A 19,897-nucleotide genomic window follows, 5' to 3' on the forward strand; every position below is an offset into this window, starting at 1 on the left:
CTTTAACTAAACCTTGGATCGAGAACATCACAGAAAAAAGTGCATACGTGTACACGTAGTGATTTTTGTGCAATGTTTTAGTTTGCTCTCCTGTGGTACGGTTTGGAAGTTACACAACCTTTCGAAGTCATACAAAGAAGTAACGCGTCTAAGCATCCAGGCCGGAAGTTATTGTGACGCAGTGCAAATACGTCCGATGCAAGTACGATGGTTGATAGTGCAATAGCGACAGTTCTAGTAATTGACGCTCCAGTGTCTAGCAACTTTATGAACTTTATGTACATGTAATATCAAGTAACCAAATAAAAGTTTTGTGAGTGACCGCGTAAATAGGAAACCGCTGAATCAGGCCACTGCTGCTTTACAAACGCATAGCCGAAACCAGGAAATACTGATCGGTGTTCCCTTTATAGAACGAACAAGGGCGTAGTCTTCAGGTATGTAGATTTAATTACCGGGACTGAAGACAGCACATTGCGCTGAAAATGAAGAACGTCAAACTGTTGATGTATTCGGTTCATCTTATACTTATATTGGTGTCTGGTAAGTTTAAACCTTTATAGCATAGTGAACATCACATGTTGAAATAGCTGTATGTAACAAAATGTACTTCAGAAGGAAATCACGTTTTTTCTTGCTTCCAAAGCTTTTTAAAGAAAAACATTTACGAAATATTTTTATTAATACCATACAATGTGGTCAGCCAGTCGACTAGTTGACGTTAGCTGTACAACAATAGCGGAAGAGCAAAGTTGTTCTTTGAGGGTGTTAGGGACACTCAAGGCACTGAAATAGGAGATAAATCCGATTCGGTCCATTGCCGATTGCGTTAAATCCAATCACAAATAATAACGTTTATGAGTACAATTACAAACAATTAGGGAGTGACCCTTCACGATTTCACTTACATAACCCAAATTTTGACTTAATTTGCCTAAGTTAGCAAAACAGTAAACATTTTGGCATTCTAAAGATTTAGCATTTAACTTAAACATATATACTTCAGGGCATTGTTTAAAACTCATCGTGATTAGGAAAACTATTTATTCACTATTAAAATCTGATCAAATTATTTATGTATTGAGTACAAGTTAACTTTCAGTAATTTTAACCAGTTAAGGCAAATCTACAAAACGACATGAATCGAGTCCAAGTCCCAGGCATTAGAAAAATCTAAATAAAAACGCCGCCACTAATATTCTGCAGTCCATTAATTTAAAATCGTTTTGGTCAGGATGAGAAGAGATTGCTTTGGGACAAGTAATGTATGTTGAATGTACTGACAAATGTAAAATGTCCCGGACGTAACTCGAGTCAATATATGCCTATGTCTTGTATAGTTTAAACCTTGTTGTTTTCAGGTGGAGCATTTTCGACTTCTACAATAACTGGGTAAGACATTTCGTTTATAATGCAGTACTATATAGGTTAAATTTGATATATTTGTGCTTTATTTATACTTTTGTGGCTCAATAGCCTTTAAACTATGGTCACGTACCTAAGAGAACAAAAAAAATCCTGACGCCGTATAGAAAAACAACAAAAGTCTGTATTAGACATAAACAAGAAACATGAGCTTGTGTTTTGCACACCAATTTACAATTTTGTGTGTAAGTACACTGACACGGGCTTACCAAGAAAATGCGTCAGAGCAGTAGACTAGATGAAATCATGGCCTGACTCATACAGAGCAGCCTGGACATTCCCTGCCTAGTGATTTATCTGCTGTGTATTGTGTGGGGTTAGAGTGGGATGAGGCGTCAACGTTGGTGTATCCGGTGTTTGTCACCACTGCTGATCTTGTGTTTCGATACACGCAATATACACTATACGTAACTGTAAATTAAGTTTTGCTTTCTTCGGTTTAATAGTTCATGTTTAACCTATTCATGTATCCATGCAGAGTTTCTGAGACTACTTCGAACTTACTTACAACTTCCGCCGGTAATTGACTTTGATTTAATGTTTATTTTTTTTGCTGAATGCGTGGGATAATTTATTGTTATTATTTCAGGTGAAACAACGATACCATATGATCCTACAGGTAAATTCTTACAGGGCGATAAATGATTGTCGATTTACATGCAAAATGATCTATTTTTAGTGCCCGAAAAATTCAGAGTTTGTTTTAATGTGCTTGCTGTAAATTCGTGGGTTTAAGTGGGTATATTAATGCAAAGTACATATGAATCAGTTTTTTTCTGCTTTATTGTTGGTAACATACACTGTGTCAGAGAGGTATTTTAATACTAGACCGAAAGCATGACTCGCGTACATCAAAGTGGCGCTGAACTATCAAGACAAATCTTAGGGCCCACTTATCGTTTTCAAACCTCCTCCAGATGAATAAATAAAAGTTGAGTAAGAAAAACGGATTCATGAAGATTTTAGGAAAGGAATGTATGAGATACTAAAGGGGTGGGAATTATGTAATGACTGTCGGTTATTTACACGTGCCAATAATGTTCATGCCACTTAATTGTTGGAAATCACTTAAGCACTATTTTATCTGTATTAAAATACCAGGGACCATTCCATTCTATCAAATGATGACTAATGTACTATAATAGTAAAACTGTACTTTGCAGAACGTTGCAGAAAAACTATATAATCACTGTAAGTTATGTTGGACAATTACCTTACAACGTATAACGCAAATATTTATGATCAGTCCGATATAGGATGCATAGTCTATTAGCATAGTCTAATCAAATGGTTTTAACTTTTGAAGTAACAGTTTTCAACATCACCAACCAATCAACAGCTAACAGTACTCCCGAAGTACCTACTACGTTCACCACTCCAACGACTACAAATGGAACTACGGTCACTACGCTCAGTCCAACAACAAGTTCATCTGCAACAGGAGCTGTCACAACATCACCTTCGAATACAACCACGACGGCAAGCACAACGACGACCACGAAGACAACCACAACAACCACAACGTCCACAACACAACCGACAACAACAACAACACAGCCGACAATAACAACACAGCCGACAACAACAACACCACCGACAACTACAACCACCACCACGACCACAACGAATCCCGACCCGGGACCAGTTTCGAATACAACAAATATTTTAATTGGGTGCTTGGTCTTCCTTGCTGTGGCAATTATTCTGTTTGCAGTTGTGCTATATTATTACTGGTAAGCCTACATGAAGTTTGTATCATATTTTTCTTTTATTTGTAATAATATTCAAAACTGAATTAGTTTTTCTTTACCTACAAAGCAACAACAAGCAATTTCCATGGTGTGCGAAGTATCGCACCGCAGACAGCGAAAGCATTCCTCTGGAAGTCACTTCCAACACTAGATTAACAAACAGGAGGAGCCTGTATGGAAAGCATAAGGTATCTGAAGGCCACTCTAAAATTTGATTTTGTACAACATTTTTTTCTTTTGTAGTATGTGGTTGGGCAGATGGCAATAAATGCAGCCGATTTTGAAGCAGATTATATGAAAAAATCAGCGGATGATAACCGTCATTTCAGAATGGAGTTTATGGTAAGGATTTTTAAACATATATCGTACATATTTGACACTCTGTAGGATTAGCTTATTTCAAATAAACTTTTTCGATGTTTTATCCACAGTCCATAGACCCGGGAACAAGCGAAAAATCTGCAGCAGTCATTTCAGAAAATAAGATCAAAAACCGTTACGACAATGTCCTGCCATACGATTTGACCAGAGTGAAACTTTCTGAGACACCAAACGACCCATATTCTGATTACATTAATGCAAATTTTATATCGGTAAGAGCTATCATAGGCACAGTTAGCTAAGTTTTAACCTTAAATAGAGTACATTTACTTTTTCTTGTTTCCAGGGATATATGAAGGACAAACAGTGGATTGCTTGCCAGGGACCAAAAGAGGAAACATTTAACGACTTTTGGAAAATGGTGTGGGAGCAAAATTCACATGTCATAATTATGGTAAGCATAATTAATGCATAGGAACAGAATTTCAAAACTTTAGTTTAACGGTACTGTTTAGTTACTACGTTCTCTGCTTTAGGTTACAAGACTTGTAGAACAGCAGAACAAAGTTAAATGTCACCAGTACTGGCCTGAAAATTCTGATAGCCAACAAGGTGATTTTGGGACACAAACTTACGGAAACTACACAGTTCAAATGGTGGACATGCAGGAAAGGGGTTTCTACGTGATACGCACCTTTCAGCTAACCTACGTGAGTGCATATTTTTAGGCTGTTACGACTTTTGTTTTTTTATTTAAATGTTGTTGCAGCTACAAGAGGCTGTGCGTACAGTCTATCAATATCATTATGTCGCTTGGCCAGATTTTGGTGTTCCAGGCAACGCTTCCCATCTCCTTCAGTTTCGACGAAGAATTGTAGCACAGACACCCGAAGATGCAGGTTAATACTGTTACTATAGCTCGTACCAACAATTGATTCAAGTTAGCAAAAAAAATATATCGCTTTAGGCCCGACGGTAATTCATTGTAGTGCGGGTGTTGGAAGAACTGGAACATATATCTTAATTGACGCTACTATTGAACAACTCAAGGTGGAAGGAAAAACGGACCTGTACAGTTTTCTTACACACATGCGGACACAAAGAATGATGCTGGTTCAAACTGATGTAAGTTGACTAATTTACAACACAATAAAATATTTTCAACAAATCTAAACTTTAAAATGTAGGCACAATATGCATTTGCACACAAAGCAGTGTTGGAATACATTAAATACGAATGTTCTGAAGTTCCGACAAGTCGTTTCAAGAAACAAGTACAGGATCTGAGGTGAGTGTTATCTCGAGGAGCAAATACCGTTACAAAATGTTAGACTAATGGAGCTAAAAACTTGCAGAGAGAGGAAAAATGTTAGCGAGGAAACAGAGCTTGAAATAGAATTCCAAAAACTTCTAAAAATGCCCTTAGCCAAAGACCACCTTAAACATGGACGAAAAAGTTTGAAAAAAAATCGAGTGCTGCAAATAATGCCATGTAAGTAAATTTGTATTTTGATTCTTGAGCTGTGTGTTATGTAAAAAGTCTAATTACGCCGTAAGTTGCGCCACATGTATTGATGATAATCCAGGAAATGTTCAGAAAGTTGCCCGAAACAAAGATGTCTTAGACTTTTACACAGGCATGTAACTACGTGGCTCTATATTATTTGCGAGTTTTTCAAAAAGCAATATCCTGATACCAATACGTCTACCACATTTTGTTTTGTTTTTAACATTCGAACAGACGATTTCAACCGTGTATTGCTGCCGCGAAAACCAGGAAATGACCGTTCGGATTACATTAATGCGTCATATATTGACGTAAGTAATATACTCTATTGTATTATATATTTCGATAAAAGGTTGTTTGTGCTACACTACATCAATATTTATTTGATTTAAAGTGACTGGTAGTTCATCTTGTTCCTTTCTCTTTGCAAAAAATAACAGCTATTAGTATAGTGCTTAAAGCAAGCTGAAGTGGACTATTCGTTAATTGCTATATACTTTATAACAGTGGTTCTTAACCGGGGTTCGATCGAACCCCAGGGGTTCGACAAAGCCGAATCAGGGGTTCGACGAAGGTCTTTTTGGAGTATAATACAAATACTCGTTTTTGTCAAACTTTAGGGTCTATAGTGGCTAAAATGGCATTTCCATTTGCCAAATATCAAAACGCTGGAAAGTTACACCAAGGCAGGGGTGCCGCAGAGTCGTGTTTGTGCGGCCGTGAACATGTTTATTAAAATATATGTACAGGCGGCCGTGACGCAAATAAAACTCGTTTGCTAAATATTTAGATTTGTAAACTGCTCTAAACAGTTTTTGCGGAACTAAAAAGAATATTACCAGCGTAATAACCATATGCGTCAGACTTTTTGTACGCCTATTGTGTGCAAAAATGCGAACTAATCAGGTACCACAAGCATCACAATATCGAATATGACATCATAAACACTTAGGACTGATCTTTATACTGTGCAGCTCAGTCTGTGCACCAACTTGAAATTAATCTGGGCTTTTTGAGCGGTATTGAGTTGAGTTGAGTTGAGTTGAGTTGAGTTGAGTTGAGTTGAGTTGAGTTGAGTTGAGTTGAGTTGAGTTGAGTTGAGTCGAGTTTATTTTGCTCGGTGAAAAAAATCGTAGTAACACAATTGCACTAAAATATTCACCTTGCCGGAGATAGCTGCGCAAGGGTGACACTAAAACGCTGAATGGGCGGGATGGGCGGGACGTCGCGGAAACCGCTCAATATCGGGTAAATTGCTGACGGTTAGTGCTGTTAGGGTTAGGTTGAGGTTTTATAATAGTATATGAATCAAAAAATGTCCCTGCCTAAAACTTATTCAACTATTTCCTGACATTAGGCAAAAATGCTATGGCGGGACGTCGCGGGAGATGGCGGGACGTTTCGGGCGCGGAATGTAGTGTTCGGCGGAATTTTTTTTAATGATTTACTATTATAAAACCTTATCCCAACCTTAATAGCTCCAACCGTCAGCAATTTAACCCGATATTTAGCGGTTTTCACGACGTCCCGCCATCTTCCGCGACGTCCCGCCCTCCATTCCGCCCATCCCGCCCGTCCCGCCCATTCAGCGTTTTAGTGTCACCCCTGCGCAACGTTGAGACGTTAAAAAGCGCGACAAAGTAGAGGGCACAGTTGGTGGAGATATGAGAAACGCGCTGCAGCTACACCGTAAAAGAATCTAATAGATGATATATATATATACCAAGTATTTTAAAACAAAAAAGCAAAATGGTTGTGCACCCCTGCACTGAGGTTTTGTTTTCTTTTTTTGACGCAACAAAGAGCACTGTGAGCGTTGCTCGTGAGCAGAAAAACAACGACATTTTGTTGGCAGCAAAAACGTATTACTTAATATTTTTCATATTTGTGTACAGATGCTAAAAATACAATGCTTGATTTTGGTAAAAATAAAAATTGCCGGAATTAAAGCAACCCTGAAACAAGTTGCTTGTATTATTATGTCAGAATTTAACAAAATAACAAACAGTAACTGTTGCCACTACGCTTAAACAAAAACTAATTACGACCCACCAAACAAAGGGAATGGGCTTTGGGTTAGATGATGTAACTTTGGGGTTCGACCAAAGGCTGAAGTATATCGTAGAGGTTCGGCCGTGATAAAAAGGTTAAGAACCACTGCTTTATTACCTCTAAGCCCAATTGTTTAGTTTTGACATTTATTTAAAGGGATTTCGTGGCAAAAAAACTTTCATTGCTACACAAGGCCCCCTACCTGACACTGTTCACGACTTTTGGACAATGGTTTGGCAAAACCATGTGACTAACCTTGTCATGTTGACAAGACTGGAAGAAAAAGGTCGGTACTCGACAATTTTCTGAGCTGTTTTTTAGAGAGTATAACTTTACCAAAACTTTTTTAGTTATCAATTTTCTCATCATTTTTTGTTTAGGACATTCAACCTGCTATTGCTATTGGCCAAACAAGGAGAACAATTTAACAGTCGATAATTTTAAGGTCTCACTTGCTTCCCAGGACGATGATGATATAGTGGACTATGTTGTCCGTGAACTCATTGTAACCAACAATCAAGTAAGCAACTAACTAAATAAAACAATTTTTCTACTGAAATAAGAATTTTTACGTTACACACTTTTCTCATATTCTAATTGAGAATAAAGATATTTAAAGTAGTCCAGTTGCAATCCAAGTATCATTTCAGCATTATTTTTTGAAATTTGTAATGCCCTAGCCTAAACGTTTTGCAGCAAATGGGCGAGGAGAGGAAAGTTCGCCAGTTCCACTATAAAGGTTGGCCCGATGTTGGTGGTGGTTCCCCAAAAGATGCACAAGGGCTTATTGAAATCATTAATAGATTGAACATCAAGTCAGTTGTGACTGAACCTATTTTAGTGCACTGTAGTAGCGGCGGTGGGAGAACAGGTAAAAACGTTTACTTTTAAAGTGGTTTATTAGTTATAGACTGAGATAGTCACTTTTGGCATAAAATGTTGGGCACAATTTTAAAAATATTCATTTTCAGTCCCATGCAGCGGGTAATTCTTGAGCTAGCTACTAAACTAAACAGTAAAACATTTTTCATGCTTGTGTTTGTTAGATTTTAGTAAAAAATTATCATACAACCATGTCATTCATTGGGCTAAATATAGCCTAGCCCTATATCCCTTTACCCGAAACTGAATGACTCTGTTTTAAACCAATAATTTACTGTTTTATACTTTAGTTCAAAAAGGTAAACAGTAATCGTCAGTTGCTCAGTGGCAAGCCCTGCTGTGGACAGTTTGAATAAATTACTAAAACTGTTCCTTTTATTATGTGACTCTTTGTTTTGTTTAATTTTAGACATAAACTTATCATGTAATTCTTGTTCAGGTAAAAAAAAGATGGTATAGCATAATTTTGCTACTTTAGTTTTCCTCGCCGTGCAGCTTGACCTATAATTGTCTAAATAGCTAACAAGCCGCACGTAAAACTTTAACAGTCAGTGTATAACACCGCAATCCACCAGTATTTCCGGTGTGTGTACAATGATGTAGAGCAGGGGTCTTCAACCTTTTTGGCTCAATGGCCCCTTATTAAGGCATTGTCTCCAAATCGCCCCCCTATGAGATGGTTATTTGTACAAAAGTTCTGCTTTTTGAGCAGACGTGGGCGGTTAGATTCATCCAGCAACACGAAAGCTTCAGTTAACAGCTAAAACCTAATTTAATTGTTACTACAACACGCAAGGTCCATTTCACGCAATTCTTCTAACTAACGCATCCAAGATTTGTTAAGATTTATTACATCATAGACAAAACAATATTACGATTATGCGCAAATAATCGCCTTTTTTGTTGAAAACAATGGTCCATTACTCTGTAGAGGAGAATCCTAAATGATACAAATACTTCGCAGTTAAGGAAGCGGTTGTAAGAAGTGTGAAAGCGAAACAAGTTTGAGGTAAAGCTCATTACCGCTGTATTAAAAAAGTATGGCCCGTCACCATACATAGCCTCAGTTAAGTGTCCCGTGTGGCAAATTAAATGCCCAACCTTGCTCTCGAGATCACACAAAGTACAAACAATCACCAGTAAACACAATGTATTCAAATAGCAGCATGTTTAAGCTTATGCGTCCCTTATCCCTGGTGTTTGTCAGCAACACGAATTATATCTGCTTGTAAGTTAAAGTTAGCTGAGTCTCACAGTTCTTGTACATATTAAAACAATCAGTAATGTTGAAATCGCCCCCCTTTGAAGTAAAATCGCCCCCTCGGTAGACGTAATCGCCCCCGTTGAATAACCCTGATGTAGAGTTTGCGGGAACCGAGGCACTTTAACTGCACTTCTTCCCTATTGGTCAAGTAAAAATTGACCGGCATTGTGAAAAAAAAATCCTCTGGTAATCTTTTAAAGGATTGAAACTGTTTTCGTTTGTAGCCTATATTGAACCAATTTAATTATTAAAACTCACCCAAACTTAATTTTACAGGAGTATTTTGTGCCCTTGCCGTCCTCATTGATCAAGCAGATTGTGAGGGACTTGTTGACGTATTTCAAACAGTAAGATACCTTCGAGAACAAAGACCACATATGATTCAAACACAGGAGCAGTATTATTTCTGCTACATCTCCCTGTTACAATACCTAGAGTCTAACCAGGTTTGTTGCATAAATGGTTTAAGGAAATGGAGCTTAAATTTTTGTCATGTGTTGAATTTAGGTTGAGGACTCGGACACAATGGTAAGCAGCCTTCCACCATTGACAAATGAACAAAATGCCACTGCGTTGCAAACTACTGCTGTGACACATTCCGCATTGTCGAACGTGATTGGTGGCAAGGATAACTTGGGATCAATGAATAACACGCTTATGGTGGGTTCAACATCTTCCAACGCCCCATCAGAAGTCGAAATAGAAAGTTCGCACAAAAACGAAAGTTACGATTCGGACGTGCCTCTGGTCGACCCAACACTTCTTGCAGATGCAATTGCAACTCCTGAAGTTCAAGACAGCGCAGCAAGTTCCAATTCATCGAGTGACTTCGAAATAGTTAATGAAAATAAGCAGAACATCTAATCAGTGCTAACACATTGCGTTTTTTGTGTTTTTGTAACTTAAAAATCATGGCCTTTTTGTTAAGACCCCTATGTACTGGTTTTTACTTGGGCCTACTATAGTTTGATTTTCGCAAAATGCTAGAATATCCTGATAATAAAACTTTGCTATACGTCCTTTCTCGAAGAAACCGAAATACCTACATGTATTGCTTCATGTTTGGTCCTACAGAGCATTTAATAAAAACAATATTTTACAATTTGAACCTTTTGCAGACGCGAGTTTGAGTAAACAACTTTTCCAAAAAAATATATAAGATACATGTTTATAGTATACCGTTAACAACTGCATTTTGCTTTTTTATACAAAGTTTTTGCTGTACAAAAAATGCTTGTTCTTTCATCCACTTAAAAGCGAACGTATGTGTCCAACCACTGTTATTTACTTAAATATGCAAAGTCAGACTTATTGCACATCGACTTGATCTCCATTAATATATTATTCTGTTTCTGTTAACAAACGCCATTAAGCAGTGCATTGGAGGTACCGTAGACTTTTTTTCAAATTTGCTGACCACACAAAAAATGTAATCGGGCTTCAGACAAAGTCCAGTCGGGATTGTACTTTTAACTGTTTAGTAGTTTATGTATCTGTTATTGTTGCTGTATTCATTTTATTTTATTGTCCAATCACGAGGTCGCCACTTCAGATTTAAATTGTTGCGATGCTATACACTGTCATGTTTTGGCTTCGTCTTTAATATACACAGGATTTTGTACACAGGTTTGTGCGTCTCGACAAAAATGAGAAGCCCATAGTCATAAAGATCGTTACTGTTTCACCCCTAAAAGAAAACAAAGATTTACGTCCAGATAATGTCAGAAATTAAAACAGTAAAAAATTCGGCCAAGACGTTTGGTTCATTTTTCGTTATAGTTGCATATTAAGTTATTATTCAATTTTTAACATTAGGAATTAAAATTTTACAGCCGGTATGGATCAACTGGGTGAGATCTCAAAAAGTTTGAAGTTCCGGCAACGCGCATTTGTTTATTTAGCACGCGAAAATGTAAATACATCCTGCAACGTTTTTACATGCAAACGACACAGAAAAAAACAATGTCTTCATAATATCCGTCAACATGATGAAACGTAATCCGAATAGCGCAAACGGATAAAAAGAATTGCTTGCAGTTAAACTCAAATTAGCTAAATTGCCAGCACAAAACACGTGCCGTCACTAAATTTTAGGAAACCACTAGTATATACGGTTGTTCATCATTATAATAGAAGCGACATATTATTAATAATCTAAACCCACCATAATAAACTCAGTCCTGGCCAGTAGGCAAGGTAATTTTTTGTTTACATACCAACAGGCTGTTGGTATTTGCTTGATACATGTGAAACGTAATACACGGAAACGGAATAATGTGCATCACCCCGATAATATGCTACAGTGTCTTTTCTGTGCGTTATTTAGCCCACTGTCCCACAATTAGGTGGTTGCCATTTGATTGGTAAACTTAAAACACAGTACACGCACACTCAAAATACAGAAACACCGCAAAAGTTGCGATTTAATGTTGCGTAATTAGTAAGCATAAATTTTAAAAAAGTAATGGTAAAATAACCACAGTAGTGATTTGCAAGTTTGCAGAATAATTGGGGAATTTATCTATGAGCTATTTCACCCGTGAACCCCAACACCAAGCAAAAATATTATCACAGTTAGTATTCGACAAGTATTTGCTTACTCGACTACTGACCATCAGTAGCTGACGTATCAGTCAAGTCATATTAAACTGATAAGAGAAACACAGTGAACAACTACAGAGGCAATAACAAAATATGTACAATAAAGTATTGGTGCAAAGGTGTGGGTAACAATTAAAAGTAGGTATGTAATGGAAAAGTAAGAGATTTGAAAAGTTTTTATCTAGTTGACAATACTATTTTAAAAGTTTACATTCGTTTTTTTTTTCAAAACAACGTCGTACATGATAGCTATAAAAGTAGGGAAAAGCTTATGTTCACAGGTCTCAGCTTTTGCCTTTTCAATACGACATACTTCCAGCTCATTGGACCTCTGTGCTTGCTTTGCCTGCAAATAACATGGTAAGTTGGCATCAATTATAACCTGCAACCTACATTTAGTCGCAGAAAACACCCTTAATTAACAAACTCCCAAAAAGTTGTGAAATTTCTATTCCAGCAGCTGCATTTTAAGAAACGAGGATTTGAGCGTTGTTTTGCAAACACACTTTTTTTTATATTTTTCAACAATTGGGCAGAGGCTAAAACGTACCCGTCCTAACGTGAACACATTCCTGGGAACAAGCAAACGAGTTATTGGTATAGTTGTTGTTTAAAGTCAAAAAAGGACAGTTAGTATAATGTCAAAAGTATAAAACTCTCTTACTGGTGAGTGCATACCAAAGTTCTGTTTGCAGAAACAAAATCAACTTTTAACATACGCCACTGGTACACGGAAAATACGGTGTATTTGGGACATCATCATGAGTTTCTCAGGTTGCTAGTCAATGCTGAGACTCGTGCAAATTTACTGTATCCATTTTCCAACCACATAAACTCATAAATCATTAAATAGGAAAAAATGTTAGTACAAGAAAAAAATGAGGCGGGGCTCATAAACTATTTTAAAACTCTCCAAGCTCGATGTTCACAGACGTCATTTAATTCGGTTTGGAAAATTCCCCCTTTCTAATGATAACATAAACTTGATCGCGTTCGCTTTATGCACTAAAAAAAGTTATAAAGCTCCTAAACTTCGAAGAGTTAAATAAGCGCATCGACGATACCTCACGACATGTTGGTGTTTTAAACACCTTTTATAATCACAGAACACTTTCTGCATTAAAATAATTTTGCAAAACACCAAACGCAATTTTATAATAATGCAATAAAATAGTCAAGCTTACACTCAACTACTGTATTGTATACTTAAGCAGCGACCTCCCACGCAATTACATTCTTACAATTACAAAACGAGTCTTATTATTACACATAACAACTACGACTGAAGCAAATCACGATGGAAGAATCAAATTGCTGATAGTGCACAATCACCTTCATAAATAAAAATAAAAAGCTATTTACGATCATTGTTTTAAACCAGTAACTTTCGACCGGTGTTCCATGGAACACTAGTACAATTAATAGATTTCCTGCGGACACCAGTTGAAAACCTCTCGCTAACACGAGCCACGTTGTCTGCATAATATTAGGTGCACTGTTCAGCTTTCATATTACAAAAGTTGTTTTGAAGTGTCATAAAGAGTTTACTCGCATTAACAACGTAGACTTCAAGTTTTTGATTGCGTTCAAATTTAACGCATTGAGCAGCACATTGCATTCATTAGCCGCAAACAGGCCGAACAGCCTCTGTAGTTACAATAACTGCGCTCTTTTCGTATTTAGCAAACCTTCTGTACCATGAGTTCCTGTGTTAGCTGCTCTATGGAAAAGGAAGGGTCAATTGCATAATTTATGAAAATTGGAACTGATCAGGGCAGCATTTTTCCACTCTTAATAATTATTTTTCTACAAGTAAAAACGTTTCAAAGCTACTTAAAATGGCAGATGCAAATTTTGACCATGGCACGCATGCTTTGGCATCAGCACATTTAGATTCTGACCTACCATCTGACTATACAGTATCACAGGTTATGAAAGATCCTTACATCTTATTTAGCAAAATACACACCTTCTTTCAAACCTTTTCTGACTTTATAACCACGATAAGTGCTCTGTATTTTTATGGCCGATTTTTCAATCTTTAGTGCAGCATCATCCTGTTTTCTCTTGGGTAAAAAACATTTTCAGTTAAAATTGGTCTTTGTTTATGATTTTTTTTGTTTTTAATAAAGTTTTTTTTTCCGTGAAATACATAACACCCTAATTTAAAAACATCCTACCAAAGACTGTCTGATGATGTGACCACGGTAAGTTGCTTGTATTTTTGTTGCTGACATTTCTTTCTAAAAATAAAACAAAACTAATAAATTCAAGTGTTTTTCAGGAATACAAACAAAACTAGAAGGGTGGCTTGCACATACACTATGATCTATTTTAAAACATAAATATGTTTTCTATGCTTATTTTGTATTGGGTCCCATATTAGCCATCGTTTTTTATAACCTTGGTTGTTTCTGCAGGCAAAAACTCATGGCAAAGTTGTAGATAATGCATTTCAATAGATAACAATGAGTAAGTTTGGTATTGTGAAGACAAACACAGTGATTGGTACTGTGCATATTTAAATATGCTATATGGAGTAAAAACTATTTAAATTAAAAAACTCATTTTAGGGGGCTAGTAGGATAACTAATGGAGGTTCAACACACACAAACTTAAAAGTAGGAAACCACAATGACTCAATCAATAGTACTGCAAAATTTCAGTCCAATCTGCCAACCTTCAAAATTTCAACCACTAGAGGTGTTTTGAGCAACAACCGTTAATGTTTCTGACGTCAAAGGGCTGTTAACAACCCCCAAACTGCAATGGCGCAATAACGATAATTGGCATACTTTACAAGCTATCCAAAATTTAGCCAATTCTGACATTGTTTACAAACTCACCCCTTTTAGGGGGCTAGCAGGGTAAATACTGGGGTTATCCGGACAAACAAAGTGGGATGCACATCTACATAACTACATCTACCATCTGTGGAAATTTCAGCCAAATCCATCAAACATTTGATGGAAAAATGAGTAGGACAAACTTCGGGGAAAAAATACCCATTTTAGGGGCTAGCGGGGTAAATACTGGGGTTATCAACAAAAACAAAGTGGGATGCACATCTACATAACTACATCTACCATCTGTGTAAATTTCATCCAAATCCATCAAGGATTTGATGGAAAAACGAGTCGGACAAACTTTGGGGAGAAGAAAAAAAAAGAAAAAAACAACATTTTGAGTAAAATCAATATGTGTCCCCTTCAGGGAAGGGGACCCATAATTAAGCTGTTTTAAATTGCCTTAAAACCTCATTACAGGTTACTGTTAGTAAAACCATTACATTTTTTAGAAAAAGTGTTAGTAAAACTCAATACAGTGGTAGTACAGAAAACCCGTTCTTACCTTCGATGGATTTTTTCAACCCTGAATATATCGACTTAAATTAATGCAACAAAATTAGTTTGCTTTGTGTGAATGCAACACAACTAAGTCATGTTTGAGTAATCATGATAAGTACCTAAAGAATTTTCATTGAAGTTGCATAAACTTTTTTCCATCAGTAACATAATACATGACAAGCAAAACCAGTGTGCTTGTATACACACTAAAGAAAAAAAATGTTAATCACATATGTCACAAACAATATTAGTTTACTGATATTGTACAAGGAGAAGGGCAGTTTAGACAAGCATGAACAATCATGTACCGAAAAGTAGCAGGGAAATGGATGTTATATCCATATTTATTTTCAACCACGTTCCTAGATATGTAGTGAATCAAAAAACAAAATCACATGTGATTTGACGTTGTGGCCATTACCTCAGGTTTAAATTGTGTATAGCATTGCTTTAAAGGTACTGGTCAATTCCAGTTTTCATCAGATTGATGCTGTTTGTTTTTGTAAGAAAATTTCTTCATGTGTCGCAACAACTTTTGTTTAAATGTGATACCTGGGCTTGTGTGTTGGGAGAATAAATGAGCAACCAATCTGATGAAAATTGGAACTGCCCAAGCACTTACAAAGCATTGATAGACACAAAGTAAATTTAACTAGAACTGCAGTGGTGGACACAACATCTGTTACATTTTTATTATTTTTGGAGGCGTAAGTATTCAGGTAGATGGACTGAAACTAAATATGCATTACATAACTGATTACGCTCTTCTCCTTTCTGTGTACATAAATATGCATTATGTTGCTGATAATGTTGTTTTTTTTAGTCTAATCAATGTATCAAAATGCTTTGCATTACTTTAATGGCAATCTCATTTCTGATATTTTGATTATTTCCACCAGATTGCCATGTTTTTTGCTAGTTTCAAAGCTACACCTTCAATTTTCAAACCTTGGAATTACAAAAAAACAAAACAAATTGCATTTTTGTGCAGTTTAAGAAATATTTTCCAACCTTTTTTTGTACAGCTTTTTTTCGAACAGCATATCCACGAAAATTTGCTTGAATCTTAATGGCAGCAGTTTCTGTTTTTCTTTCAGTTGTTTGTGTCTGACAAATTTCATGGCAATTTTAGTCATTAGTTTAAAATACATTACAGTTATTAACCTTTTCTTTTGATTGTTGATTCTGTTTATGACTTCTGTAACGATTTTGAATTGTTTGCGCAGCAACATTTTGTTTTCTCCTAGAACAAAAATAATTATTAAATTTGTAAAAAAATGTAACTTTAAAAAATTAAAAGAAACAAACTTTAGTCTCTCTGTTTGTTTTCGTGACATGTGACCTCGGTAAACTGATTGAATTTTAATAACAGATCGTTCTTCATTCTTAGAGTTTCTTTCTAATGCTTGATTTGTCTAAAAAGGCAGTGTTACAAATTCTCACAAAGCCAAACTTTTAAAAGCAGTTAACAATAATTCTTACACCAAAGTGTCCATCATTAAAGGTTCTATGTTCAAATTCCTTATCACAGAGTGTTATGTCTTCACTTGTTTCTGATAAATTAATAATAAGCTACATGTTAGAATTTAATGTTAGCATTATTTGATGTGTTTTACTTTACTTTTAAATGTAATATTAAACAAATTTTGTTCATTTTTATTAGTAAAGGAACAGATTTTCAAGCTAGTTAGTACAAGTAGCTTTCAATACTTTAATTATACCATTTCTATTTTCCAATAGCTGTACAAAATATTTGGCAGAAAAAGAAACAATGTCCAATGGTTGATTCCTTAAAACTTCTGTTGCTAATTTTTCCAATAAAACCGCAAATCCTTTGGGGACATTAAGACTATTTGAACTATATGGGATTGGCCTGAACATTTTTCACGATTTACAATTACACTGAAAATATATGGCCAATTTTTAATCTGGTCATAAATCAAAATTACAAAAACTAGTATATACACTGATAAACACGACTGATGTGATTTTTAAATGTCACTTGATGTTTAATCAAGTCCCAAAATGACTTGTATCGATGTAGTTCGAGAGATATTGTGTTGACTGTTGTTCTGTTGACGGTTTTGGGCTGAAATTATTAATAACATCTGCAAATGCAATCGTATGATGGTAGTTGAACAGCCAGGAAGGCAGGAACTAATTTATTCCTGTAACAATAGCATCTTTGAAAACGTCAAACAAAAGCAAAAAATGCAACTAAATTCAGAATTATTCACTATGTTTGTTTGAATGGCTAACCGGCGTGCCATTGCCAAAAAAATGAAAATAAAAATGTCATGGCAACAATTCATGTCAAAGTTCAAATAAAAAAAATTAAGGGGCAAAATTCATAATAATCTATTGTATTCCAAAAACCAAACAATGTGCGATACAATGTAGATTTGTTACTAGCATGCATTTTTTCTTACTTGTAAAAATAAATTCAAACAAAATACACTATCTATTGTTTTTAGGGGTTCGGTTTCAGTTTTAAAAAACTATTTTCGGGTTTGGTTTTCGTACTTTTGTTTCGATTGAAGCAAAATATCCGGTCCGAACTGGTTTAACTTCCATTTTGTTTAAATTTAATTCTACTCTACTTACTTACTATTTCCATGAACTTCAACTCTTAAAGAAATTTGGCTGTGCATTGACATTGACTGCATTCGTCCTTTTTGACATTTGAAACGCCCCGTACTAGCTGTCATCACACGCAGTATATTCTTCAGTGCCCGCATTGTTTGAATCAAAGTCTACATGAAATATTTAAAGTTTACATCAGTGGTTCTCAACCTTTTTTACTATGCGACCCCCTTTAGAGATTTTCTAACACCACGCGACCCCTTTACACACGCACACACACAGGAAGTTTGACTACCAGCATGTGTTGATTGTGTTCATCACACATTTGCAATCTAACGTGGCTGCAATAGTTCGGCGTTTTGCTGTATTCCGGAAAACGCCTATTTTTCACTAACTATTTCACTATTTCGTGTTTTTTTTTATGTTAAGAAAAACCAAAACCCGCAATTATAGAAGTATACAATCGCAAATATTGTTGCGCCCGTTCTAAATCAAACGGTCGTGTGAGTTACTATATGCTAAACAAAAGTCACAGGGAAAGTTTTTTTGATACAGATAAAATAATTCCGTGTTCGGTTGCGTCTCCGCGATCCCCTCAAAAGTGCTTGGCGACCCCTTGGGGGGTCGCGACCCCCAGGTTGAGAAACACTGGTTTACATGAAACAAAGCAATTTAGCTTTTAATATTACGTTGAAATGGTAGAACCCAAAATTTTCCTTCTATTTGGCGAATCAAATTGGCGTTTAAGCTCTCCAGTTTGTTAAAGTCAGACAATTTGTGGGTTATTTTCCTTCACCCGATGTATCAGTTTGGACACAAAATGGCTCCATAGGCTTTATATTGCGTAACAATGGGTTTGACAACTTGTGTTTTAAATAGACTTGCAATAAAATCGTGGTGACGATTACAAAAAGTAATGCAGGTTGCATTTTTACCGGTTCGGTTTAGCTTCAACGCCAAATTAAATGTATCATGACAATAGTCACTAATTTCAGTCTGTACATAAACACTCTATAGTCTATAATCTATACAGTATGGCACCATTAATTTACAACAATGTTGTAAACTGTCTAACACAAACGGCAGCTGTACAGCAACACTAGTTTCACTAACTATGGGCCCCCTTCTATGAAGGGAACACATAGGTTTTGTCCGTATTTTTTTCTGTCTAACACTGGTTTGTTATACGCGTTTGGTCAAGAGAGAGTGCTTTAAATTTATTCAAATTAGGACAGATGTGCTTGATTCATTTAATCTGTTGTATAGCCTAAAACTATTATGTTACAGTTACAATTTGTGCGTTTGACGGGGTTAATTGTTTAGCTGGTGTTGTTTTTCGCTTGCAGATAAAAGTTTAGTATTTTTGTTGGCAGGAACGATGTATATCAGAAAGTTTTTAAATAAACGTAAGTCAGAGAAAAATGAAGATGATAAGTTTACACCAGTAACGCTTACCAAACCAGCAAAGCAGATTAGAGTGGACAACCAGTTAGTTACCATAAGCAATCAAGATCCACCCCAAACACCACCTGCGAAAGTAGCCAATCACCTGCCTCAAGATAGGGACGTAGGACTATACGTAAAGTTTACAAAACGTTTGACTGATGATCAACGATACGACCTTTGAATCAACCCATATGTTCCACCAAATGAATACAATTATAACAGCGATTCTCATGACTCCCGCTCATTCCGCCACGCGTGGATAGACCAATATTCTCCATGGCTGGCCTATTCAAGTGTTTTAAAAGGTGCTCTGTGCAAGTATTGTGTGTTATTTCCTCAACCATTGCATCGAGGCAAAATGGGCGCGTTTGTTGTGACCCCTTTTATTAAGTGTAAAGATTTTAATGAATGCGCGAGAAACCACATGGCTTCCTCCCGGCACAAAGGCGCATTGCAATATTGTACAGGTTTTCTCAACGCCGTGCAAAACCCAGAGGTGTCAATCTTCAGTCAAATGGATGAAGCAGTTGACAAAGTAGTCACAAAAAAACGTAAGAAACTTCTTCCTATCCTATCCAGCATTCTGTTTTGCTGCAGTCATGACATTACACTGAGGGGGAAGGAAAGTACTTCGGGCAACTTCTTCGACCCAAGTCTGTATAAAACACAAGTTGTCCAACCTATTGTTACGCAATAAAGCCTATGGAGCCATTTTGTG

The 19,897-nt window shown here is 36.3% G+C and overlaps 2 protein-coding genes across 3 annotated transcripts; one reads left to right on the forward strand and one right to left on the reverse strand.

The window, feature by feature from the left end:
* Positions 1-264: 264 nt before the first annotated feature.
* LOC145214056 (receptor-type tyrosine-protein phosphatase epsilon-like) lies at positions 265-10,823 on the forward strand. Its single transcript, XM_080082490.1, has 20 exons — positions 265-543; positions 1,362-1,392; positions 1,904-1,944; positions 2,015-2,044; positions 2,732-3,158; positions 3,244-3,364; positions 3,420-3,518; positions 3,608-3,769; positions 3,844-3,951; positions 4,034-4,207; positions 4,267-4,396; positions 4,465-4,622; positions 4,685-4,785; positions 4,853-4,989; positions 5,239-5,315; positions 7,213-7,342; positions 7,437-7,576; positions 7,753-7,927; positions 9,479-9,648; positions 9,710-10,823. The coding sequence occupies exons 1-20, from the start codon at positions 486-488 to the stop codon at positions 10,064-10,066; spliced, it is 2,826 nt and encodes a 941-aa protein (XP_079938616.1). The 5' UTR covers positions 265-485; the 3' UTR covers positions 10,067-10,823.
* A 245-nt stretch (positions 10,824-11,068) lies between these two features.
* LOC145214057 (sperm surface protein Sp17-like) lies at positions 11,069-18,383 on the reverse strand. 2 transcript variants are annotated; one of them, XM_080082492.1, is made up of 8 exons: positions 17,759-18,383; positions 16,633-16,703; positions 16,459-16,565; positions 16,315-16,393; positions 16,162-16,257; positions 13,984-14,046; positions 13,773-13,869; positions 11,069-12,149 (listed from the first exon to the last, which is right to left on the reverse strand). In XM_080082492.1, exons 1-8 carry the CDS (start codon positions 17,886-17,888, stop codon positions 12,124-12,126), a joined length of 669 nt encoding a protein of 222 aa, XP_079938618.1. In that variant the 5' UTR covers positions 17,889-18,383; the 3' UTR covers positions 11,069-12,123. The 2 variants fall into 2 exon arrangements, with proteins under 2 accessions (XP_079938618.1, XP_079938617.1); XM_080082491.1 differs by lacking the exon at positions 17,759-18,383 and adding an exon at positions 16,872-17,728.
* Between the last annotated feature and the right edge of the window lie 1,514 nt (positions 18,384-19,897).

The sequence above is a fragment of the Phallusia mammillata genome, chromosome 2 (assembly GCF_965637545.1).
Source record: "Phallusia mammillata chromosome 2, kaPhaMamm4.hap1.1, whole genome shotgun sequence".
NCBI lineage: Eukaryota > Metazoa > Chordata > Ascidiacea > Phlebobranchia > Ascidiidae > Phallusia > Phallusia mammillata.